This window comes from Pan paniscus, chromosome 12 (assembly GCF_029289425.2).
Source record: "Pan paniscus chromosome 12, NHGRI_mPanPan1-v2.0_pri, whole genome shotgun sequence".
In the NCBI taxonomy this organism is placed as follows: domain Eukaryota; kingdom Metazoa; phylum Chordata; class Mammalia; order Primates; family Hominidae; genus Pan; species Pan paniscus.
The window spans coordinates 98,864,323-98,890,613 of NC_073261.2; the positions used below are offsets into that span (position 1 = coordinate 98,864,323).

At 40.9% G+C, this 26,291-nt stretch overlaps 2 protein-coding genes and 1 non-coding gene across 7 annotated transcripts; 2 read left to right on the forward strand and 1 right to left on the reverse strand.

The window, feature by feature from the left end:
* Nucleotides 1-1,061: 1,061 nt before the first annotated feature.
* On the reverse strand, nucleotides 1,062-22,999 carry GPN1 (GPN-loop GTPase 1). 3 transcript variants are annotated; one of them, XM_003827115.5, is made up of 14 exons: nucleotides 22,751-22,999; nucleotides 21,962-22,055; nucleotides 20,843-20,882; nucleotides 20,009-20,075; nucleotides 19,240-19,277; nucleotides 16,996-17,074; nucleotides 16,686-16,780; nucleotides 13,663-13,708; nucleotides 12,886-13,032; nucleotides 11,790-11,872; nucleotides 10,636-10,675; nucleotides 9,396-9,486; nucleotides 3,973-4,080; nucleotides 1,062-1,793 (listed from the first exon to the last, which is right to left on the reverse strand). In XM_003827115.5, exons 1-14 carry the CDS (start codon nucleotides 22,997-22,999, stop codon nucleotides 1,708-1,710), a joined length of 1,263 nt encoding a protein of 420 aa, XP_003827163.4. In that variant the 3' UTR covers nucleotides 1,062-1,707. The 3 variants fall into 3 exon arrangements, with proteins under 3 accessions (XP_003827163.4, XP_034808744.1, XP_063451085.1); XM_034952853.2 differs by having other exon boundaries at nucleotides 3,973-4,095; XM_063595015.1 differs by lacking the exon at nucleotides 1,062-1,793 and having other exon boundaries at nucleotides 3,536-4,080.
* On the forward strand, nucleotides 9,746-9,872 carry LOC112438982 (small nucleolar RNA SNORA36 family). The gene has a single exon (XR_003027292.1). It is a non-coding gene; the product is annotated as a small nucleolar RNA SNORA36 family (small nucleolar RNA).
* On the forward strand, nucleotides 22,885-26,291 carry CCDC121 (coiled-coil domain containing 121). 3 transcript variants are annotated; one of them, XM_008952489.4, is made up of 2 exons: nucleotides 22,885-23,531; nucleotides 23,997-26,291. In XM_008952489.4, the coding sequence occupies exons 1-2, from the start codon at nucleotides 23,158-23,160 to the stop codon at nucleotides 24,949-24,951; spliced, it is 1,329 nt and encodes a 442-aa protein (XP_008950737.1). In that variant the 5' UTR covers nucleotides 22,885-23,157; the 3' UTR covers nucleotides 24,952-26,291. The 3 variants fall into 3 exon arrangements, with proteins under 3 accessions (XP_008950737.1, XP_008950739.1, XP_054964094.1); XM_008952491.4 differs by having other exon boundaries at nucleotides 22,914-23,022; XM_055108119.1 differs by having other exon boundaries at nucleotides 23,046-23,535.

Here is a 26,291-nt window from a genome sequence, read left to right on the forward strand (position 1 = left end):
AAGTGCTGGGATTACAGGCGTGAGCCACTGCACCTGGCCTCTGTTGCAGTCTTATCTTCATTTTCCTTTGTTTATAATGAAAGTGGCGATTAGGCAGTTAGTTTCCATAAAGTGGCCGTATGGGAATTTAGTTCATTCATCCAGCAAACATTGAGTACCAATTATTTGCTAGGTCCTGTGCAAGGAATACAAAAATGATTAAGACTTATTCCTTACCCTTTTGGAGCTTAAAGCATAAGGAAGACAAGTTATTCTGTAAGGAAGGTAAAGCATTCAAAAGTACTACAGAGAAAAACCAAGTATGCTTGAGTTTTGCGAATGTTCTCCTCTTAAAGAATAGCTTCAAATTTTGAGACCAGTGGTTCCCACTAAGTATAGAACATTGAAATTAATACTTTATAATAAAACACTTTTATTGCTGCAGAATGTTAAACTGCAGAACAGGTACCAGATGGTCAAGACGAGGGAAATATGAGAAAGCAAATGATGTGAGGATTAGTATCTTGAGATTCACCTGTTCTGGAATTATGTCATAGGCTACTATGCATCAGAATCACATGGAGGGCTTTCTAAAACAGACTGCTCGGCCCACCCCCAGGGTTTCTGAGTTCATAGGTTTTAAGAGGTAAGTTGAACAATTCCCCAGATGATGCTGATGCTCCTGGTCCACACTGTGAGAACCACTAAGTTGGAGTACTGACTCATAGAGATAAAATTCTTTGAAAGAAATGTACTGTTTTAAGATACTGTAAAATGTGGAGGCAGGGCAAACGTTTCTAAGGGCTGTTATGTATGAAATGTGCCTCTGACCCAAATCCACGGACTTTGCGAAAATCACCAAGGAGACTTTGCATTAAGTAAGTTCAGAGTACAATACAAACTGGGCCTAGCTCTGTATTTAGTCAGTATGTGCACGTGGGAAACTTTAGTAAAATATCACCGCCTTATTGAGACAAGTTTGGACATGTGGCCTTAAGCCTCTGTTGAACAGGAGAAGTGAAGCTGTTTGCAATTATATAATTTTCTAATTTGAAATCATGACAAGCAGTCTTAGAACAAAGTTAAAATTAAAAACTCTTTATCCAAGTCACCAATGAAACAGGATTCTGATTCATTAATCATGTCTTGCCCACTTTTTTCAACAAACCTGATGTCCTATAATGAGCTATACAGTGTGAGGCATATTTCATAGCAACGTTGGTTGACTGCCAAGGAGACTCTGCCACCGTTCTGGATAAGCTCATGTTTCCGTTTTCCTTGGCTGCTAATAGAAGGGCAACTTACAGTGCAGGGTCAAGAGCAAGAAGGTGGGGGAGTAGAAGCTATACATCTAGCCTAACAATAGAGATCTGAGGTGGTCACCAGGAGACTACGTTCTTTTGATTCCATCCCTCAGCAGCAAAAGTACTTGAGTTCAAATGATAAAACTTGAAGTTGTAGGCTTGGAAGAGTATCAGCTTAGTATATCCTTCCTTGCATAAATACAAGGGAAAGGCCAAGGAATAATCAGCATTAACCTGCCAGGTCCAAGCGTCTTCTATCCCTGACTTCATCTGAGTCACAAGATTTCTCTAATAAGAGAAACTTTGCTACTCTGAGGAAAATTATCCCTTATGGAAGCCCCAAGTTCAGAGGTAAGAATAGTTCTTTCACGTGGAGGTCCAAAATTCTGGACTTCTAGAAACAAGTGAAGTGTGCTAAAGTCTCCTATTTATTGTTTCTCTTCCAGTATTGTGCCATCGATTCTTGCATAAAATTCTGGAATGCTGGCTCTTCATGGCTTTCCTCTGTAACTGCAAGGAAAAAAGGGCAATTCTTTTTCAACTCTTTCATTAGACAAACTGATTAGAGCCCGTCACCCATCCATCAGAAAACAGTACATTACTTCTAAGAAACTTAAGTACTCACTTCCCTCAAAAAGGAAATGTCTCCTAGAAGCATGCTCTATCATGCTGCCCAAAATGTAGTTTCTTTATAAGTAGAAAGAATACCTCCCTCATAGTAGCTAAAATAAGGTCCCACTTGTAGGTATTTTTAACCAAGAGAAATGAAAACATACGTCTACACAAAGATCTATTTGGAAACGTTTATAGTTGCTTTACTCATAATAGCTAAACTCTACCCAAATATCAGTCCACTGGGGAATGGATAAACAAACTGTGGGACATCCACAATAATGGAATATCACTCAGCAATAAAAAAGAACATACTGATACATGCAACAACATGGAGAGACTACACTACTGAGTCAAAAAAGTCAAATGCAAAAGGCTAAATACTGTGATTCTATTTCTATGGCATTCTGGAAAGGGCAAGATCAAAGGAACAGAAATCAGTCAGTGGTTGCCAGGCACTAGGTGTTCAGGATGGGGACTGAAAAAAAAGGGGCATGAGGAAGTTTTGGGGGGTGAGGGAAGTGCTCTACATTTCAACTGTGATTGTGGTTACAAGAAAGTATATATTTGTTAAAGCTCATCAAACTATATACTCAAAAAGTGAGTTTCACTGTTGGTAAACTACATCTTAAAAAATCTGATTAAATAAGGCAATTTACATGTAAAACCCAGCCTAAAGAATAAGGAGATTTGCTCTTGGCCATAGCTAAGACCTAAATCGTATGGTGGTTTTCGTGTTTTTGTTTGTTTGTTTGTTTGTTTGTTTTTTGAGATCAAGTTTCACTCTTGTTACTGAGGCCTGAGTGCAATGGTGAGCTCTCAGTTCACTGCAGCCTCCACCTCCCAGGTTCAAGCAGTCCTCCTGCCTCAGCCTCCCAAGTAGCTGGGATTACAGGTGCCTGCCACCAAGCCCAGCTAATTTTTTGTACTTTTAGTAGAGATGGGGTTTCACCATGTTGGTCAGGCTGGTCTTGAACTCCTGGCCTCAGGTGATCCGCCCACCTTGGCTCTCAAAGTGCTGGGATTACAGACGTGAGCCACCGTGCCCAGCCTATGGTTGTTTCAAGAATCAGATTCTGGCAGGGCATGGTGGCTCATGCCTGTAATCCCAGCACTTTGGGAGGCCGAGATGGGCGGATCACTTGAGGCCAGGAGTTCGAGACCAGCCTGGCCAACATGGCGAAACCCCGTCTCTACTAAAAATATAAAAAATTAACCAGCTGTGATGGCATGTGCCTGTGGTCCCAGCTACTCTGGAGGCTGAAGTGGGAGAATCACTTGAACCCGGGAGGCAGCGGTTGCAGTCAGCTGAGATCGTGCCACTGCACTCCAGCCTGGGCAATGAAGCAAAACTCTGTCTCAAAAAAATAATAGTAACAATTAGATTCTGTGCACAGTCCATAAAACTAGGCCAAGTGGAATTTGGGTTTCCAGAGCCATTCTATCCTGTTTTAGTCCATATAACCTTATGTATTATTTGTGTTTTTTGTTTTTGAGATGGTCTTACTCTGTCACCCAGCCTGGAGTTCTGTGGCACAGTCATAGCTCATAATAGCCTCAAACTTCTGGGCTCAAGCAACCCACCCACCTCAGCCTCCCAAGCAGCTTGAACTACAGGTGTGAGTAACCATGCCCAGCTATTTTTTTCTTTTTTGTAGAGAGTGGGACTAACTATGTTGCCCAGGCTTGTCCAGAACTCCTGGCCTCAAGCAATCCTCCTGCCTTGGCCTCTCAAAGCGGTGGGATTACAGGCATGAGCCACCACACCCAGCCCTTACATATTCTTAAAACAAAATACTAATAACAACAAACAAAAGTCCTGGATCCCTCAAACCAAGTTAGGACCTAAAGATAAGAAGACACAAGACCAACAAAAGGCCTGTAATCAGCTCAGTATTAACCATCCAGTAGGCAGGACAGGAACTCTCAATATAGGAAACTCTTTTCTGGTGCTGTATCCTTTATCATCTCTCCCCCACTATTACTGGCTACACGCTTAAAGTAAGAAACTCCTGGGCAAACAATGTGAGGATAAGCAGATGCTCTGTTGCCACAGGCCACCTCAGCCACCTCTCACCTCTGTGGTCAATGTCATCAGTATCGCTGTCTGCTTCCTCATCCTCTTCATCCAAGGTTCCTCGAGTCAGGATCAAATCAGAAGGGTGCAGCACAGGAGATAAGCTGTCTACAGTGAAAACACCTATCAGTGATATGCCTCCTCAAAAAGGTGATCTTGAATCACTAAGTAACTATGATCATAAACTGGCAGGATGAAAGTGCTCATGATACATATAAACGCAGGATCTTACCTCTTCTAAATGTATTGTTAATACCACTTAACATTTCTATAATAGCTTAGTTCACAAAGTGCTTTCATAAGGCAAATAGCCCTAGGAGTCCCATTTTTTTAAGCTGAGGGAAATAATTTTCAAGAAGCTTGTCTTACTAGTAGCATCATTCTTTTTTACTGGCTCACAGCTTGGAAGGGGTGATGGTTTTTCCTATGAAAGCTAACAACATTTGAGCAGATCCAGTGTGCTGGTGAGTCACAGTGAAAGTGTGGAGTGCTAAGGAAGCCTCCTGGTAGAAATATAAGTTCAGAGAAGGTCTGCAGAAAATACAGGGTGAAATGTTATCAAGGAGCCAGGGTATTATTTAAGAAGAGGAGGGAGGGGAAACATAGAAAATCAAATACACTAATAGAAGTAAAATTCCCTATTCAGAAAAACTAGTGAGGGCTGAGCTCCAGTAATCAGAGAGAAGTCTAATCAAGTCACTACTGCCATGGGAGGACATAGTCACTCTCTCTTCAGGAGCCTATGAGGCTTGCGAGAGCTCAGCTAGGGAATAAGGGTGGCCAGAGACAGCAACATCAACTGGCACAAATCTCAAGGGGCCTGTGGGCCTGAAAAAGGAGGATGACAGGACATGCTGACAGTAAATGCTTCATTCTGCGCCTAACTAACAATTATGCAACTATACTTGTGACTTTCCTCAAATGATTTACTTAAACTCTCCCAACCTTCAACAGGTTAGCTGACTACAGCAGACCCTTTGCAGCAGTAGTTTTAACATTGACTTCACATATTCAGAAGTGATTCTAAAGGACTGTGGCACATAGAAATGTATTTTGCTGAGCTGTACAACAGGATGGCACAAGTGAGTACACTTAACTGGTAAACCCAGTCCGTTACTAGCTTTGCTGTTCTCTACTAGACATAGAGCAATAACTTTCATGAACAGAAGCATCACTCCTTTAAGAAAGATGTCCCAGAAAAAAAAAATGCTAGTGTTGCTGATGAGAAGAAAAAATAAATGTACAATTTATTACAATAAATAAATAAATGGAGCTTTTCTTTTAAGTACAGTCAATTTGGTTGCAGGATTCCACTAAGCTGCAATAGACTTGCATCTGAATCTTGAGGGCAGTCCCTCAATATACAGGGGTGGGGGTGGAAGGTGGGCTGTAAATGAAAACTAACCTAAAAACCCCTGCAGAGCCAATGATAAAACTAAAAAAAAATTTTTTAATTCAGTAAAGTAGCAGGATAAAAGATGAATATACAGAAATCAAAAGCCTTCATACATACAAACATAAACCAGTTATAAGATATAACGATCCAGAAAATCCCATTTTCAACAGTAATGAAGAAGGTTAAATACTTAGAATAAATTTCAAGCTGGGGCTGGGCATGGTGGCTCATGCCTGTAATCCCAGTACTTTGGGAGGCTGAAATGGGCAGATCACCTGAGGTCAGGAGTTCAAGACCAGCCTGGCCAACATGGCAAAACCCTGTCTCTACTAAAAATGCAAAAATTAGCTGGGCGTGGTGGCACGTGCCTGTAGTCCCAGCTACACAGGAGGCTGAGGCACAACAATCGCTTGAACCCGGGAGGCGGAGGTTGCAGTGAGCCGAGATCGTGCCATTGCACTCCAGCCGAGGTGACAGAGCAAGACTCTGCCTCAAAAATAAATACATACATACATAAATTTCAAGCTGGGTACAGTGGTTCACACCTGTAATCCCAGTACTTTGGGTGGCTGAGGTGGGCAGATCACTTGAGCCCAGGAGTTCGAGACCAGCCTGGGCAACACGGCAAAACCTCATCTCCACTAAAAATACAAAATTTAGCCCGGCATGGTGGCAGGCACCTCTAGTTCCAGCTACTTGGGAGGCTGAGGCAGGAGAATAGCTTGAACCCAGGAGGCAGAGGCTGCAGTGAGCCAAGATCACACCACTGCACTCCAGTTGGGGTGACAGAGCAAGACCCTGTCTCAAAACAAATACATAAAGATGATTTGTTTTAAAAAAAAAAAAATTAAAAAGAAACAGGCAAAAACTCTTGGTCAAAAAGGTTGGCTAAAATAACAAAAACATTTTTAAAAGAAATAAGAAAAACCTATATATGGAAAACTGGAAACACTCCTGAAAGACACAAGTAGACCTGACAAATACAAAGACACTCTGTGGTCATGGGTAGCAAGACTGAACATCAGAGAGATGTCACTTCTCCCTAAATTAATTATGAATATAATGTAATCCCAACTAAAATACCAAAAAGCTTTTTTAAGGAACTAGATAAAGTTGATACTCAGTTCATGTGGAAGAACATGTAAGGACAGCCAAATAAAAATTAGGAGGAGAATCTGATCTAGCAGATATTGAAACATAATTACATAATTAAAACAACATGGTACAGGCATAAAAGTAAGGAGTCCTTGCTCACCAAAGCAAGTTAAAAGAAAAAAAAATGGGCTGGGGATGGTGGCTCATGCCTATGATCCCAACACCTTGGGAGGCCAAGACAGGAGGACTGCCTGAGGCCAAGAGTTCAAGACCAGCCTGGGCAACATTGTGAGACCTCGTCTCTTAAAAATTTCCTTAAAACTAGCCAGACATGGTGGCACACACCTGTAGATCTAGCTACTCTGGAGGCTGAGACAGGGGGAATGCTTGAGCCCAGTAGTTCGAGGCTGCAGGGAGCTATGATTGCGCCACTGCACTCCAGCCTGGGTGACAGAGTGAGAAACTATCTCAAAAAAATAAATAAATAAACAGTCCAGTGAAATAATATAGAAATATACTCAAGTATGCATGGAACTTTACTACATTTAGAGATGAGGTCTGAGGCTGGTCTGGAACATTATACACGTAGCATCTCAAATCGCTGTTACAAGCCAGGTGCAGTGGCATACACCTATCCAAGCTAGTTGGCAGGCTGAGATGGAAAAATCGCTTGAGCCCAGGAGGTCCAGACCAGCCTCAGACCTCATCTGTAAAAAAAAAAAAAAAAGAACTCTACCAAAAAAAAAAACTCACTAAGGCAAAGGCAGACTTTTAAATAAATCATACAGATACAACTATTTATGAAAAAAACAACACCGACCTATATACCTTATACTATAGCCAGGAATAAACTCTAAATTAATCGGGGATCTCAATTTAGAAAATAAAACCAGACAAATCTACAAAAAAAAATAGATGAATTCCTCTTTAACATAGGTATATATAGAGGCTTCCTAACTGTGACTTAAAATCCCAGATGCAATAAAAGATAGATCAATTTGACTACATCAAAACAAAATAAGAACTTTTGCATGGCAAAATAACACCATGAACAAAGTCAAAGGATAACTGATAGGGAGAAAATATTAAACATTTGCAACATATAATCACAGAAAAATTGATATTCCTATTATATCAATGGATATTAAAACTAATGGGTGAACATTAGAAAACTAAAAGGATATTTATAGTCTCAAAGCATCACCCCACAAAATTCTTATTACAAACAGAAAAACAGCCATATTTAAAAATAGTAATTTTTGTTGTTGTTGTTTTTAAGATGGAGGGAGTCTCACTCTGTCACCCAGGCTGGAGTGCAGTGGCGCGATCTTTGCTCACTGCAACTTCTGCCTCCCGGGTTCAAGAGACTCTCCAGCCTCAGCGAGTAGCTGGAATTACAGACATGCACGACCACGCCCAGCTAATTTTTTGTATTTTTAGGAGAGATGGGGTTTCACCATGTTGGCCAGGCTGGTCTCGAATTCCTGACCTCAAGTGATCCACCCGCCTCGGTCTCCCAAAATGCTGGGATTACAGGCGTGAGCCACTGCGCCCGGCCTAAAAATAGTAATTCTTTATGGAAAAACGTAGCATACACCACTTTATAAAAATACTCAAAGTTAACATCACCAGTAATGGGACAAATCAACATCACGTGCCTCCCAATGTGATTCCTTGAAAAAACACAATTCAAAAATTAGTCACCTGAATCAAATCATGAGGAAACATGAGACAAACCTAAACTGAAGGATGCTCTATAAAATAACTATCCTACATGCTTAAAAAATGTCAGTCATGAAATACAAAGTCAGACTAAGGCACTGTTCCAGATTCTAAAGGAGTATAAGGCATGTGAGAATTAAATACAATGCACATCCAGATTTTCTCCTGCTATCATGGGGAAATGGCTACATCTGAATAAGATCTATATGTTAGCTAATATTATAGTATTATGTCAATGTTAATTTCCTGATTTCTGATAACTGCACTGAGGTTATATAAAATTATATCCTTGTTTTTAGGAAAAAGACACTGAATTATTCAAGGTAAAAGAGTATTATATCTGTAACTTACTCAAATGATTCAGGAAAAATATATATTTATATAACATATAAAGTCATATATAGATAAAGAATAAAGTAAACATGGTAGAATGTTAACATTTTGGGAATCTGATAGAATAATTATGGCAATTATTTGTATTATTCATGTAACTTCTGTAAATCTGAAATTAAGGTCAAACTGTAAAAAAAAAATTTTTTTTTAATTATAAAAAAAATTGAGGAGGGTTAAAAGTGTTAGAAACAAACAAACAAAAAAAAACACCACAGCACACATCAAGTATATTGCCAAAGTAAAGCAAAAACTTCCTGAAAAAGGAACCCAAAGTGGTAGAGCTGTATATAATTTCAAATTTGCCTTTCCAAATCCTTTATTTTTTAATATATATGTATGCATATGTGTGTGTGTGTGTGTGTGTGTGTGTGTGTGTGTGTGTGTGTATATAAAACCACATTTCCTTTATCTTTTTCTCTTTCTCTCTCTCATATATAAACAATCCTGCTGATAGAAATAAGTGTAACCGGCCAGGCACAGTGGCTCATGCCTGTAATCCCAGCATTTTGGGAGGCCCAGGTGGGTGGATCATCTGAGGTCGGGAGTTCGAGACCAGCCTGACCAACATGGAAAAAACCCCGTCTCTACTAAAAATACAAAATTAGCCGGGTGTGGTGGCACATGCCTGTAATCCCAGCTACTGAGGAAGGCTGAGGCAGGAGAATTGCTTGAACCTGGGAGGTGGAGGTTGTGGTGAGCCGAGACTCCAGCCTGGGCAACAAGAGTGAAACTCCGTCTCAAAAATAAATAAAAGAAAGAAAGAAAGAAAGAAGTGTAACCTTTTTTTAGTTCCTAACACCAAGAAACCCTCCAATACCTTTGGCAGTCCCTGCATCCAAGGCTACAGAACCCATATCTTTTCGAAGGCGTTCCAGTTGTTCTCTCTGCTGTTGGCTCTCTGCGTTGGCCTGTATATACAGAGAAAAATGTCATCATATTCAAAAAGGAGTCCCAAATTAGATGCCAGACTTCTCAGTGGAGATGAAGAATTATACAAATACTAGAGGCTACATAAAAACTGATGCAGATAAGGGACGTCTGGTATAGGGACAGAAACACTAAGTAGCATGGGCCTGGGTTACTGCAGAAGTTTAGACTGGAGGGCTCTGCAGACTGATTTAGAGGGTTCAGAAACGGAATACAAAAAGATTTCAAAAGAACCCTCAATTCTAAAGTGTTGAGTTCAGTCCAGGGTGGATCCCCTGCTCTGTTAATTGAACTGGAACATTTAAACTGGCTAGGCAAAATGCCTACATAGAAAGCATTACTCTTTATTCATCCCCAGCCTACAAAATGAAAAAACAAAAGATACAATAAACTTTATTATATGGGGGAAAAAAAACACAAAAACCTGAAGTAGACATAGCAGGAAGGCTCAGAGACAAAGGATCCAATGAGCCTATGGAAGCAGGACACTCAGTCATTTGGGATAAGAGAAGGCTGGGCATGGTGGCACCTGCCTGTAATCCTAGCACTACAGGAGGCCCAGCAGGGAGGACTGCAGGAGCTCAGGAATTTGAGACCAGCCTGGGCAACACGGTGAGACCTTGTCTGTACAAAAAATTTACAAAATAAAATTAGCCAGGCATGTGGTACATACATGTTGTCCTAGCTACTCGGGTGGCTGAGATGGGAGGATCGCTTAAGCCCAAAAGGTCGAGGCTGCAGTGAGCTGCGATCGTGCCACTGCACTCTGGCATGGGTGACAGAGTGAGACCCTTTCTCAACAACAAGAAAAGGAGTTGTGAAGCACCACTATACTCTTATACAAAATTCTACAACTAGCTTTAAATTGACCTCTGAAAGGGAAGAAACATTAAGGAGCCTTTCTGCACCCAGACAACATACATACAAATTTACAAATTTAAATTAACAAGTATTTAGAAGATACACTGAAATTTCATTAGCCACTTGTACCTCAATAAAGCTACAAAAAAAACTTTTTAAATTAAATAAAAGATACATTAATAACCAAAACAAAAGCACTTATGTCATCAAGATTGAGCTGGGTTTTTTTAATGGCCCTTTGAAAATATACAAACAGCCTCCCTTCTTACCAGTGATTTTTTCAGACGTTCATATTCAGGACGATACTCCCTGTAAAGAGAAACACTTTCTAAATTCCTTTGCTTAATCATCTATCCTACTGACTCTCCACATCCCCTTATCTCTATTTTCCTAAGACTGACAATAATAAAACATCTGACTTCATTCAACATCAGATGTAACAAATCTTAGTCACTGACAGAGTCTACCCAATGGAATTAAAAGCCAAGGTGCCCGCTCCCACCTTGGAACCAGGAGACACAATCCTGACTGCTGGGCTGGAAAGATTAATACTGGTGAGAACATGACTGATGAACTCACCATTCATTTGAGATAAAAGGGTGAGATAAGTAAAAGATAAGCCTGTTGAGCTCAGGACGTGCAACATACAATTATGTGCTTTACTTGAACAACAACAGTGAAAGGATACAGAAAAGAGTCTATCCTAAGGTTTTGATAACACCCTTGTGTCTAATGAATCAAAATCAAAATAACATGTCTGAAAACCAAAATATGGTTGTTAGGATCTTGCAAAATATGAAGCCAAAGACACATGACACTAATAAGCCGGCTATCATGCCACAGGCCTAAGGAAAGTGCACAGGGCTCTGACTCCACTTTTCTTTACTTGAATTCCAGTATTAACAATGACAATAGTTGTAACATTTATTATAAAATGTGCTTACTATATGTCAGCAATTGTGGTAAGTGCTGTATACGTTTTCTCAATCTTCACAACAACCTTAGTGCCAAATCCAGCCCACTGCCTGTTTTCATAAATGTTTTTCTGTAACACTAGCCACGCCCATTAATTTACAAATTGTCTAAGGACGCTTTTGTCCTACAATGGCAGACGTGAGCAGTTGCAACAGAGACTATATGGCCCACAAAGCCTGAGATACCTACTGTTTAGCTCTTTACAGAAAAGTCTGATGATCCCTGCTCTTAATCACTCAATACAATGAAGATTTATACTTCTATTTAAAAAAAACAAAATTTAAAGGGAACTTGTTACCCCTAAGTGTGGTCTGATTCAATACACATATGCAAACCAAATATAATACATCCATCATGAAAATGTAATGCTTTTCCTGGAAAAACTGCTTTCATATCAGAATTGTAGGTTATTAAGAATGTCATCAATAGAATTTTCCTTTATCCTCACCTTTCATATTCTTCGGCAGCACTGGTAACTTGCACAAAGAGTTCATCTAATCCAGTACCCAGAACAGCAGAGACACCCACCACCTGCCAAAAAGCATCATAAATGCCACTAAAGAAACCATTGTATATTTTTTAATGAAGTACATTAACTTGTTTAAATGTCATAAAATCTTAGTAAGAGTGGTTTATATTTTGAGAAGTCTTTGGCAAAAAGCCAGGCTAAAAAAGAACAAAACAGCACACCCAGTCAAAAGTCACAGAAATAAGTCCATGGAAAATAAAAAATTGAAAAAGAAAGATATGGCCTGAGTGCAGTGGCACATGCCTATACTACCAGTACTTTGGGAGGCTGAGGCAGGAGGTGCACTTGAGGCCAAGCATTCAAGACTGGCCTGGGGAACATAGCGAGACCCCAGTCTCTACAAAATATAAAAAATTAGCTGGGTATGGTATACCGCACATGCCTATAGTCTTAGCTGCTTGGTAAGCTGAGGCAGGAGGATCCCTTGAGACCAGAAGGTCAAGGCTGCAGTGAGCTGTGATCCTGTCACTACACTCTGGCCTGGGTAAAACAAAGCAAGATCCTCTCTCCAAAGGGAAAAAAGAAAAAAAAAAAAGATAATTAGGACTGAACAATTAACAGGACTTATTATCTATTCCCTAACAAACCAAACCAAATCACTTTCTGCTTTGTCTATGTCTTTGCTTGGGCAATTAACCCACTCTGCCTTTGCTTACATAAATCTTACCCTTCTTCAAAGCATACCTCTAATGCTACATCCTCCAAAATCTGTCATTTTGATCTGCCGCCTCACAAGCATCAGGCCCAACTTCCAAACTTTCTTAAGGTACTTACTACAATATATCATATATTTTAATTCTGTGTGTAGCCTTCTCTCCCAAATAGACTATAAACTCTGAAGCTGGGGTCCCTATCTTATTCTTCTTGTACACTCCACAATTTTTAATAAGCAATGCTTTAAAAGTTACTTTTCAGTAGGTAATAAGCTTCCTTTCTCAGCCAGGTTCAAAGCCAATCCTATGGGTTAACAGGTTATCTGGAGAGGCTGTCAGTGTGAGCAGGAGAGAAAATTTACCCTGAGTGAGCTGTAAAACTCATCTAACACCAGGCTCATTGAACGAGTCAGGTTACTGACGTATGTAGTCTCTTGATTCAAGGCATCTTGGAAAGCCTCAAAATCCTGCATCCATTCCACTGCAAAGCTGTGGTCAATGATGTCAGTCTGTACCAGAGAGAAGTCAATTATGAGCAACCAGAGCCAACAAATGCAAAATTTATTCTTTTAATTAAGTGTTGACAGCAAAGAACATATCATCCATATATTTTCTTTCTCTGCTTCTATTTCCCCTCCATTGCAACAAGCCACAAAGAACCACAATCACTGTGTAGTCAGTGTAATTAAATGAAGATGTGTATCCTCTTGGTTGACCCTCCACTATCCACTGCCAAGTAACCAGGGCCAGAATGGACACCAGCACATTCTAGGCTCTGAAGTCAAAAGGTCTCTTGCATCCTAGCCATCAACCAACAGAGAAGTTTAGAATTTTTTAATTGCCACTTCCAGTAGACTAGTTGTCCCTCTCGTAATTACACAGTCTTGACTCTGAGGGATAATCTACATACTATGGTTGAAGTGCCACTCTACCTAGCCTAAAATAATTTTAGACAAGAGTTGGTAATAATTGCTCATTCAATTTGATTGATTCATTTTCTCGAAGTGCCTATGAATTTGTTTCAGTAAAGCATGAATGTGGTCTCCAGCATCTGAAATAATCTTTCTCACCCACCTAAACCTTCTAACCACAAGGTTCTGATGAAAAATGGTGAATCACAACAGGAAGAATACACTTACTTTATTCATGACCACAATGAAAGGCAGCTTGGTTTTGTATAAGATGCTGAAAACCAAACATTGAGAAGTTATTAGTAAAAGCACATAAGCTCTTGCTCGTCCAGTGTCAGTATGTCGGGACTAAGTAAGAGAACAGAAATGAGTTCAGAATCTAAAAAGTAGTCATCCATTTTTACATAACATCATATAGTCTCTGCCAACAGGAAAACAACTACCACCCAGAAGCAACACACACTCTCACTCTCGTTTGAAGTAATAATGCCTTAATATTGAACTTGTTTTTGTTTTGTTTTTTAACCAAATTGGTATTTTTCAGAGAAGGAAATGAACATTTATTGAATACCTATTACAGGTTGAGAATTTCCTGTCTAAAATACTTGGGACCAGAAGTGTTTTTGATTTCAGACTTTGGAATATTTGTAAATACTTATTGGTTGAGCATCCCAAATCTGAAAATCCAAAATCCTCCAATAACCATTTCCTCTGAGTGTCATGTCAGTGTCTAGAATGTCTCAGATTTTGGAGCATTTCAGATTTCAAATTTTTGGATAAGGGATGCTCAACCTGTACAGTCTAGGCACTGTGCTAATAAGCACTTTCATAAGTATTATCTCCTTTATTCTTTACAAATAACATGTAAATATATACAATTTTTATTTGTCAATTATACCTCAATAAGGCTGGGAAAAGAACATTAAAATTTTTTTCAATCTGTAAAGTAACATCTTAAAAATGTTTCTACCCCTACCTTTATTGAGGTATAATTGACAAATAAAAATTATATATATTTAAGGTGTACAAAGGGATATTTTGATACACAGTTGACCCTTAAACAACATAGGTTTGAACTGCAAGGTTTACTTATATGCACCTTTTCTTCCACCTCTGCCACCCCGAGACAGCAAAACCAACCCCTACTCTTAGACTACTCAAAGTGAAGACGATTAGGATGAAGAGTTTTATGACGATCTACTTCACTTAATGAACAGTTAATATATCTTCCCCTTATTTTCTCTAGCTTTATTATATGAATACAGCATATAATACATATAATACATATATAATGTGTGTTAATCTACTGTTTATGTTACCAGCAAGATTTCCAATCAACAGTAGGCCTTTAGTAATTAAGTTTGGGGGGAGTCAAAGTTTTATATTTTGTAGAGATGGGGTTTCACCATGGTGCCCAGGCTGGTCTCTGCAGGGGTTGGCGCCTCTAACCCCCAAATTGTTCAAGGATCAACTGTATGTTTCATCATGAAATGATTACCAGCTGGGGGTGTGGCTCATGCCTGTAATCTGAGCACTTTGGGAGGCCACGCTGGGAGGACTGCCTGAGCCCACGAGTTCAAAACCAGCCTGGGCACCATGGCGAGACCCCACCTCTAAAAATAAATTAATTAATTTTTTTAAAAAGAAATGATTAACACTATCAGGCAAATCAAATAATTTTCTTTTAAACAATTAATATGAAAATGGGCCAGGCACAGTGGCTCATGCCTGTATTCCCAGCACTTTGGGAGGCCAAGGCGGGCAGATCACTTGAGGTCAGGAGTTTGAGACCAGCCTGGCCAACAAGGTGAAACCCCGACTCTACTAAAAATACAAAATTAGCCAAGTGTGGTGACTACTCAGGAGGCTGAGGCAGGAGAATCACCTGAACCCAGTAGGCGGAAATTGCAGTACGGTGAGATTGTGCCACTGTACTCCAGCCTGGGTGACAGAGCAAGACTCCGTCTCGAAAAAATATAAATAAATAAATAAATAAATAAATAAATAAACAATTAATATGAAAATGAAATAATGCTGTCAATCTTCAGATTTCTATTTGGATCACGATTTCTTGCATCCAACAAAAAGGGACATCCCTTGTCATATCAGAAAAGACAAATGTTGGTGATGGCATTTGTGTACCCTCAAAATTAAATTCTCTCAGCTTTAATAACTGTCAGCCTTGCTCCTCAGTCTTAATGCACTAATCTAGTGAGGCATGCCCTTCCTCTGCTAATGGTGCCACATTTGGGGCAAACCAGTGCATTTTATTTTTTTGAGACAGGGTCTCACTCTGTTGCCCAGCCTGGAGTACAGTGACATCATCACAGCTCACTGCAACCTTGGCCTCCCAGGCTCAAGCAATCCTTCCACCTCTGCCTCCCAGGTAGCTGGGATTACAGGCACACACCACCATCCCTGGCTAATTTTTTGTATATTTTGTAGAGATGGGGTTTCACCATGGTGCCCAGGCTGGTCTCAAACTCCTGGGCTCAGGCGATCCTCCCACCACAGCCTCCCCAAGTGCTGGGATTATAGGCATGAGCCACCATGCCTGGCCACCTGTGCATTTTACAATTATGGATAAATCTTCTTATTCATGGTATCTCCTCATGTTACAATTTCACTCTACCAGCATCATTTAGGCCAGAGGACTCTATTCTTCTCTCTCTCTCTCGTTGCCCCAGGCTCTTGTTGCCCCAAGCCGGAGTGCAGTGGCACAATCATGGCTCACTACAGCCTCAACCACCTGAGCTCAAGCAATCCTCCCACGTCAGCCTCCCAAGTAGCTGGGACTACAAGGGCATGCCACCACGCTGGCTAATTTTAAAACATTTTTTGTAGAGACAGAGTCTTGCTATGTTCCCCAGCCTGGTCTCAAACTCCCAAGCTCAAACGATCCTCCCACCTTGGCCTCCCAAGTGTAGGGATGACAGACCCAGCCCAGAGGACTTTATCTTTAAACTTGGATTTTATTCAACTGGGAACAACTATCAGACAGTTCATATTCATACATCACCTTTTTGTAACAACAAGGGAGGAAGATCAGAGGGTATTGAGAGAGAATGCCAACAGCACATGTGCCTCTTTTCTCCTCTGACCTTCCCCAACTCACAGCCACTCAACTGAACAGCAAATCTGAATGAGCACAAATTCAGGGGTAAGCAACCAGATTCAAAAAAAAAGAGGAAGAAGAAGAGAAAAAGGCCTTATACCTTGATGGAACACTTTCCCCACTAATAATCAATTACCTGCAGGCATAGAGCATGTTGGACATGAAGGTCACTGGGTTGGTACTTCTCGATGTGTCCATTACATAGATGACAACTGTTGGAAATGAGGATGCCTAAAGCCACAAAATAATCAAAGCCTTGGTCAGAGGGCTCACGATCTGTCCTCAAACTCTTTTTCCACCATCCTTAACAAAGGAAAACCACTTTAGGCAGGGTGTGCAGAGCTTCTACAACTCCCTCCCATATAAAGTCCAAGGCAATTAAAAATAAATGCTCATCCAGTCTAGCCCCTCTAGCTACTCTCAGTAGCAAGTCCTAGAATACTCACAAGGGCCTCAGTGATAATTGTCCCAGAAGCTGACCAGGTGAATACCTCAATCTGTCCAGGTGTGTCAATCAACACATATCTATGTCAAGAAAGATCATTAAAGAAGTGTTACATTTGTGTTATGCTGAAGGATATTCCATCATATAAGACAATAAACATCTGGTTATCCAAGACTGGAGTAACCTCTGCACACTGCCAAATCTAACTTCCTCCTACTGGCCCTAAACTGCACATGATGATCCCCTAGACTTTGTTCAATGACCAATATTCACGCTAATGGGCAGGAACAGCAGACCATGAGTTGCTGCAAATGATCACAGGGGAAACTTTTATAGAAACACAATGCATTTAAAATGAAAGACACAAAACCAGAATGTAAATCTCTTGGGAAACATCTGGTTGCTTAGGGCGGGGGTGAGTGTGGAACAGAGGAAGAAGAATGGGAGGAATGGGAAAGTGCTAGCTGAAGAATATCAGGTTACTTCTTAAGATGATGAAAATATTCTAAAATTGACTGTGGTGATAGTTGTACAATTCTGTGAATATACTAAAAGCCACTGAATTGTATACCTTAAATGGGTGAATTGTATGGTATGTGAATTATCTCAATAAAGCTGTTTTTATGAACTGTATCAACTTTTTTGTGAATTAATTTGATATAATTATGAATTATATCAGAATTTTTTTAATTGGCAAAGAATTCTAATAGACATTTCTCTAAATATATACATACCAATGGCCAATAAGTGCATTAAAAAGATGTTCAATATCATTAGTTATTAAGAAAATAAAAGTAAAAACCACAATGAGATACCACTCTATATCCACTAGAATGGCTATAATCAAAAACAAGAAGAATAACAAAAGTTGGCAAGGTTATGGAGGAACTGGTTGTGGAGAAATCATATTGCCAACGGGAATGGAAAATGGGGTAGTCACTAGGGGCTGAGGGGAACAGAAAATAAGGAGTGATTGGTAATGAGTATGGGGTTTCTTTTTAGGATGACAAAAATATTCTGAAGATAGTAATTATCAACACACGACTCTGTGGACAGACTAAAACAACCATACACTTTAAACGAGTGAACTTTATGTTATATGAATTATATCTTAATAAAGCTGTCATTAAAAACAAAAAAATACCTCCAGGCCAGGCTCAGTGGCTCACACCTATAGTTCCAGCACTTTGGGAGGTTAAGCCCGGCAGATCACTTGAGGTTAGGAGTTTGAGACCAGTCTGGCCAACATGGTGAAACCCCATCTCTACTAAAAATACAAAAATTAGTCAGGCGTGGTAGCAGGCCACCTGTAATCCCAGCTACTCAGGAGGCTGAGGCAGGAGGATCGCTTGAACCCGGGATGCAAAGATTGCAGTGAGCCAAGATCACACCACTGCACTCCAGCCTAGGCAATAGAGTGAGACTCCATCCCAAAAATACAAAAATACAAAAATTAGCCAGGTGTGGTGGCTCACACCTGTAGTCCCAGCTACTTGGGAGGCTGAGGTGGGAGGATCACCTGAGCCAGGGAGGTGGAAGTTACAGTGAGCTGAGATCACTACACTGTACTCCAGCCTGGGCGACAGAGCAAGACCCTGTCTCAAAACAAAACAAAAGCTACCTCTAGTACCCCATTTTTGTAAAAGCACTTTAATCCATTCATCCTTCTATCTGTGTATATAGAAATGTGGAATGCTAGATGATGTTACTTCTAGTGGGAATCGGGGTGATGGTTTCATCTTATAAATATCATGCATGGTTTGAATTTTTATAAAACAATAAATTATCTTTTTTAAAAAAAGTAAACCTTGAACAACAGCTAACTGGGTAATGGCCATAAGAACAAATATTTCCTATTTTGACACTCTGTAAATTAAAAAATTTTCTCTGAACCATGTAGACTATATTCATTTAAATAAGAATTAGAAAGGTATTTCAGATACTTTAATGACAACAAGCATGGTTTCCCAAGAGAAGGCAGGTGGACAACTGAATTGGGACAAAGTCTCAAAAGAGCTCCTAAGAAGCCATGTAAATTGGGGATCAAAGTAATTGAGGATGAAATGATATTAAATTTAGCTCTATATTCTAAAGCATCTTAATGATTTGCCAATTTTTTTTTCACTCCTAATGGTTTCATCTCAATCTATATTCTTTCAGAGGCTGATGGTATCCCAGATCCTCCATGAAGCCTAGAAATATGTCAGCTACAGAGTAATAAATGGGTGTTACTGACATCACTTACTTGGACATGTTCTGGGCCTTCTCAATAAATTTCATCACCTAAAAGAAAAAGATGTCAATGACAACAAATTCCGATTTCAACACAAAATCACAGAGCCCTCTCCAGGGTGGCATACCTCACAGGCAATATCACCTACTGAATCCCTCAATCACCTACTGAACATTTGCAATCTTAGGACAACAAAGAATAAACAGGCTGAACTAAAGCAACACAGCCACATCAGCTGCACTCCAATACCATCTTGGGGCACAATCCAAGGATCTGAGAAGCTGAAGACTTTGATCTGTCAATGTCAAGTCGTATCTCTTGTCACAATGTTAACAGCCTGTCTCATGGCCTAACATCAGAGTATAAAAACCAGTGATTATAAAACACTCTTATGGAAGTAGGTGACAAAGAAAACCTAAAGAATGACAAATATTTATCACAAGTGAAATGCCCCATCATCTTTCCATTCCATGACTGCTAGTCCATCCCACTCCCAAATACCCCCATCCCAGCTTCGGGGTAATACCACAGGCAAAGAACAGGTCAAGAAAATAACCCAGGTCTTTTGGATTTTTATTAGCTGTCACAAATATTAAATTTGAAGTGTCTGACCATACTGATCACCTTCTCATAGTCTACTTCTCTGTCTGACAAAATGCCTACTTATTTTCTATATTTATGCTCAGGTTTGCTGCTCTTCTTTACCAATGTGATCAAGCTAAGGAATTTAAGAGTCACAGATTTTTACACAACCATATTAATATACTAAAGACAGATATACCTGATCAAATCTGGTAGCAAAGAGATTGAGTGAGGTCACTATGCCGCCATTGGGTCCAAGTCCATATCTAGACACCAAGTTGAGGACTGAAATCGCTTATAGATTAGATTATAAAGTTCATACCTAGGCTATCATTCACACAAACAGCATTATGAAATTAGTGTTCCATTAATGGATACTGGCAACCTAATCCTTGACTACCATACAAACTTAACCACACAGGGAAACAGTCATTATCAAGGTCTGGCTCACTCATTTGATTTTAGGAATGGTCAGGCAAAATGAAGAAAACAAAGTGACCAAAATGTAATACAGGTGCATCAGGCAGTGACAGCCCACTGGCATTGGTCATTAAAGCCACCTGTATAACACCTCCGGCTCTGATCCTCATAAATAAATCAAGCAATCTGCTGATTATGATTAGTCTTCCTACTTAGACTTGCCTACGGAGAGAGTACACATTTCATACAGCAATTTACTAAGAGTTAATCCAACTAAACTCACTCATTTCTGAGTTTCCCAGTCTAAAGAGGTGGTGACCAACAGATGATCCTCCAAGGCAAAATACTACCTTGTGGGACCCAGGTAGCTGTCAGTTATCCTATCATACTCTCTGCTCTTTAATTACAACAGCCTGCCATCTGGGGAGATGGTAAGAAAACTAAAATCTCAAGCTGAAATAGTATTTCTGATCACCTACCTCTCCCACAATCAGCTTCCATCCTTTTGCTTGTATATTTCACAAGGAAAAGGCAAAAACACTCTTTTAAGCCACAAAATACACAGACAAGAAGCCAGGAATGAGTCAAGACCAAAGCAGATGGAAAAGGATACTGTTTCATTACTTCTTTATACTTTACAGTGTCACGAATATCTGAGGAGAAAAAAAAAGAATTAACTGGAATGTAATACATACACATTCCCTACCACCAGGAAAGTAAAACTGGCCTTCTAGCCTTCTCCTGTCAGCATTCTCTTCTACCACCTCCACTTTCACACTGGTTTCCTTCCTTACAAAGAATAAATGCCAAGTAAATCATGAAGAATGTTAGGCCTAGGAGCTCTAAAGTTGTGGCAAAGAGTTTTGTCTCCACAAAGTGCAAAGTTTCATGCAACTTAAACATGCCTAGAAAAAGGGAGGCAAAAATCAAGGGGGAAAAAAATGCTTCTTACTAATTGCCTATTACTGACAAAGGCAACGCAACGGCAATGCAGACATGATTTTTTAAAAGGAGTTAGGCTGGGCACAGTGGCTCACACCTATAATCCCAGCACTTTGGGAGGCCAAGGCAGGAGGATTACTTGAGCCCAGGAGTTCAAGACCAGCCTGGGCAACATAGAGAGGCCTTGTCTCTCCAAACAAAACAAAACTAGCCCAGCATAGTGGCAGGAGGCTGAGGTGGGAGGATCACTTGAGCCTGGGATGTTGAGGCTGCAGTGACCTGTGAATCACGCCACTGCACTCTGGCCTGGGTGACAGCGACTCTGTCTAAAAAAAAAAAAAAAAAAAAAAAAAAAACCTAAGCTGTTTAGGAACGCAAGCAAATCCAAAGGAAATGAAAGTAGATAGTTTAGAAAACATGAAAAAAGAAGGCACTGAAGACTGGTAGGCTGGAGGCTTTACAGAGTCTCACTCTATTGACCAGGCTGGAGTGCAGTGGCACGATCTTGGCTCCCTGCAACCTCTGCCACCTGGGTTCAAGCAATTCTCCTGCCTCAGCCTCCCGAGTAGCTGGAATTACAGGTGCCTGCCACCGTGCCTGGCTAATTTTTTGTATTTTTAGTAGAAATGGGGTTTCACCATCTTGGCCAGGCTGGTCTTGAACTCCTGACCTCGTGATCTACCTGCCTCGGCCTCCCAAAGTGCTGAGATTACAGCCGTGAGCCACCACGCCTGGCCTTTTCCATTCTCTTTAAAGCACTGCACACAAGTTATGTTACTGGTTTACTCACCAATATTGGCAGGAAAGGGAACTTCATGTACTGCTGGATCCAGGTTGATCACATACGGTGGAGTGCCTTGGGCATGCAGGTGTCCTGTGAGCCTCTGCAGAGATATGGGGAGAGGGTTGGAAGGAGACAAAGAGGGGACAAGAGAGAACTTCCATTCCTTTAACACCCATGCCTTAAGAATATTGCACTTAGATTTTCTTCTACCTGAAATATCCACCATGTCCACCTCCAAGATACAACTCTCAGTTCAAATGCTACCTTTCTTCATCACCCATCTAACAAAGCTTCCCCTACTCGTAGTCACTTGTTTACTTGTTTTGATTCTTCGTATGTGGTTTTTCTCTATCTCCTCCATTAAATATTTGGCCCCATGAATGAATCTTGTCAACCTCATTTTCGCTATATCCCCAGTGAATGGAACATGACAGGCGTGCAAGAAATATTTGGCAAATCTTCACCAAAACCTGTGTGCTAGCACTGTATTAATCTTTAAAGTTACTTGTAACTTGCCTCCGAGAAACGCAATTTTATCAGCAAGACAATTCCTGTACAACGTGGTAAGCTGGACCGAGTATGCCCTGAAGGTGCGCAGAAGAGAGCCTTAATTAACCTGGCTAGGGCCCGAGGAGGCTTTGCCGGGGAAGGAACTAAAGTTGATGGGAAGCCCCCGAAAGCCATGCGCCGGTACCCTCCAAATCCTGGAAGACCTCCCTCCCTTTCTTCCTGGCCTTCCGCCTGCCGGAGGCAACCTTCTGCGCTCCCCTACTACACCCATGCTGTGTACGTCACCTGTACAAAAGTGGTTTTCCCGGATCCCGCCATTCCCAACACCAACAGACACACTGGGTGCTGCGGACCCCCAGAAGCCTGGGGCTCAGCGGCAGCTGCGGACGCCGCCATCTTCCTCCTGGCCCCACCCACCCGACCATAGAGACACCGCATGGGTAGAGAAACTTCCGCAATGTTCTGGGCTGCGAACGAAAACCACCACAGCGTCAGAAAGGAGCGGGTGAAGGGGCGCGGCGGTTGCCAGGGCATCTTCTTAGCGTCGGGCAGGGCTGGTGAGTCAACTAGTGACAGTGGCGAGGAAGTGGGGGCGCTGAGCAAGCGAGAGGAAGGCTGAAGGGAGCTAGGAAAAGGGCGCTGATCTCTGCAGCCTGGGAGGGCTTTTGTCTCCCGGAGGAAGGCCAGAAGAGATGGGGTCCCGAGGGCAGGGCTCACACAGCAAGGAAACGAGGAGCATGCCTGTCATTTTGAGCCCACAGAGAACGGGGAGCGGAGCCACTGGAGGACCGGCTGCTCGGGCTTATTCGGTAGCCGAGGCGGTTAAACAGCTCAGGGCTGGACCAGCCGGGACTGGAGCAGGGTGCAGTCTCCAGGGTTGCTGGGCAGCACCGAGACCCTTTGAGCACCGAAAGAATAAACTACGGGAGCTTTCCACACTTGCACATTGTTGCCGCGAGTTGCAGACGCAGGTTCCTGATGCTAGCGCTCATTCCTTGGCAGTCACCCTCAGTGAACTACACAGTTGCCGTGACCTTCAGGATGAATGCTTGGATTCCAGGTGCAAGTAGGTACTGGAGGGGAGCTTCCTCGTCACTGAAGGTCCCTCAGAAACTCAGGAAAGATGATGAAAGAGCCTAGAAAATTATTTCTACTCCTGACCACCCAGTCTGTTTCTGTGACTCTTTGTAGCTGCGAACAGTGTTCAGTAAGTCATAAGATCTGGCTTTAATACCCAGGCTCTGCCACTTGCTAGTGGTGTGAGTCATGGGCAAGTCACTTAAACTCTCTGAACCTGTTTTCTCCTTTTTTAAAACTGAGGTAATACCTCCCAGGGTTGTAGTGAATGCACGTTGTAAATGACGAGCTACATTCCTCATCCTTTACCACTAGCTGGATTCCCCACACCTTGCGTAATGTCTGGAACATTCTGGTGCTCAGAAATATTCTCTTGTATGAATGAAGGACAGTTGTGCACTTACTTCCTAAAGTTTCATTAACTGACAGAGGAATGTCTCGTTTGTTCTTTCAGGTTTGCTGAGGGCCCCAGAAGGCTCCTTCCACCGTATCATAGTCTAATAAATAATTTTGTCAAGCCAGAGAAGCTAACAAAGGTAGAGACAAGGCTTAAAGAAAAGATAGTGGCGGAAATGACGGATCTGAACAAGCATATAAAACAAGCTCAAACCCAGCGGAAACAGCTACTGGAGGAATCCAGGGAGCTACACCGAGAAAAGTTACTTGTCCAGGCTGAAAACAGATTCTTTCTGGAATACCTGACTAACAAAACTGAAGAGTACACAGAGCAACCTGAGAAGGTATGGAACAGCTATTTACAAAAAAGTGGAGAGATTGAACGAAGAAGACAAGAATCAGCCTCCAGATATGCAGAACAAATTTCAGTGCTTAAAACAGCGCTCTTGCAAAAGGAAAATATCCAATCCAGTTTGAAGCGGAAGTTGCAGGCAATGAGGGACATTGCTATATTAAAGGAAAAGCAGGAGAAAGAAATACAGACATTACAGGAGGAGACAAAGAAAGTCCAAGCTGAGACAGCTGCAAAGACACGGGAAGTACAGGCCCAGCTCCTCCAGGAGAAAAGATTACTGGAGAAACAACTGAGCGAGCCAGACAGGAGGCTACTGGGAAAGAGAAAAAGAAGAGAGCTTAATGTGAAGGCCCAGGCCTTGAAGTTGGCAGCAAAGCGGTTTATTTTTGAATACTCCTGTGGCATCAACAGAGAGAACCAGCAGTTCAAGAAGGAATTACTGCAGCTAATCGAGCAAGCCCAGAAACTAACGGCTACTCAAAGCCACTTAGAAAACAGGAAGCAGCAGCTGCAGCACGAACAGTGGTATCTGGAGTCCTTAATCCAGGCGAGGCAGAGACTGCAAGGAAGTCATAATCAGTGCCTAAATAGACAGGATGTTCCAAAGACCACACCCAGTCTTCCCCAAGGCACCAAATCAAGGATTAATCCAAAGTAACTTCTAAAATAACACTGATTAAATAAGAACTGGAGCAAGTACTCTTAAGTGCTACATTAACCTGGTTAGAAAGGCTTTTGGATTCCAGATTGCTATTGTAAAATCTCCATCATGATGTGTTGGAGTGAAGGATTAGATGGTTTTATCCAACAGTCCTACTAGATATTTGGTAACCAGCTTCCCTTAACTAGCTTTTTCTTTAAATACTCTTGTTAATAAGCTATTCCACAAACCTCCAGTTAACCTAACACTGACCCTAACCTAGCCATTTACCATACATCAAACTAGCTAAAGGAAACCAACCTAAGGAAGTGAAAACAGTTGTGATTTATTTCATCTAGCTAAATTGTATTTCTTTATAGAGAAAGTACCTTTAAGGATAGCATTCCAAATAGACTTTGAATAGCGTTCTGCTCAGTAAATAACCAGTATCAGTTTATCCTCATTCCTTTTGACCAACTTAGCAGACAAAAGCAGTTTTTACAAGCTCTTTGTGAGTTTGTGCCAGTGACCAGGTAGCTCCTAGTTTTCTCATGAGTGAAAAAGCATTCTGATAACAGCAAGTCCAGTAAGTGCTAGGCAGAGTGACCTTTCATCTGATGCTAAGCCCCTACAAGTTTAATTGAGAAGGTAGGAAAAGATGAAGGAGACATATATTAGGTCAGCTCTTACTTTTGAAAATGTTTTATTTGAAGAAACACCTGTGGCATTGAGGTGACTGAATGCCTCCACTTATTTCAGGAAAACGTATCCAAAAAAAGTTGAAATATTTGGACAACTTTTTTTTTAAGTGCCATCGATTTCCCTAGCAGCATTCTAAAAGATAGCAAGTAAAATGATGTTTGTTATCCTAAATGCTTTAGTTTTAGGTCATTTATTAATTTTCTTACAGGTGCACTTTCTAGTACATGAAGTATCCTTTGTAATTAATGTGTGCCATATGTTTATTCCCATTTAGTATAACTATAAATTATATTTTAAATTATATATTTTTAGGATAGTTATATTTTTTGGGGGTTCTACGACATTGAAGTTGGACTAGTGATTTATTTGAATGCTGAATCCTAGTATAGGGGAATATAATCTTATATTTTAACAGGGGTCCTCTATGGGAAAATAGGATGAACTTTGTTTCCCAGAAATTGTTAAGTGATGAAAAACTTCAAAATAATTTTCCTGCATTTTCTGCTTTATTTACATGTAAAGTGAATTCCCTGAAAATTGGATTTAAAAAGGATTCTCCTTCAATGTGCCTTTACCTTGTAGCTTTAACAACTTTTCTGTTAAATATGTAGTTTTTTATTAAACAATGTTATTAAATAAAAACATTTATCCACTGA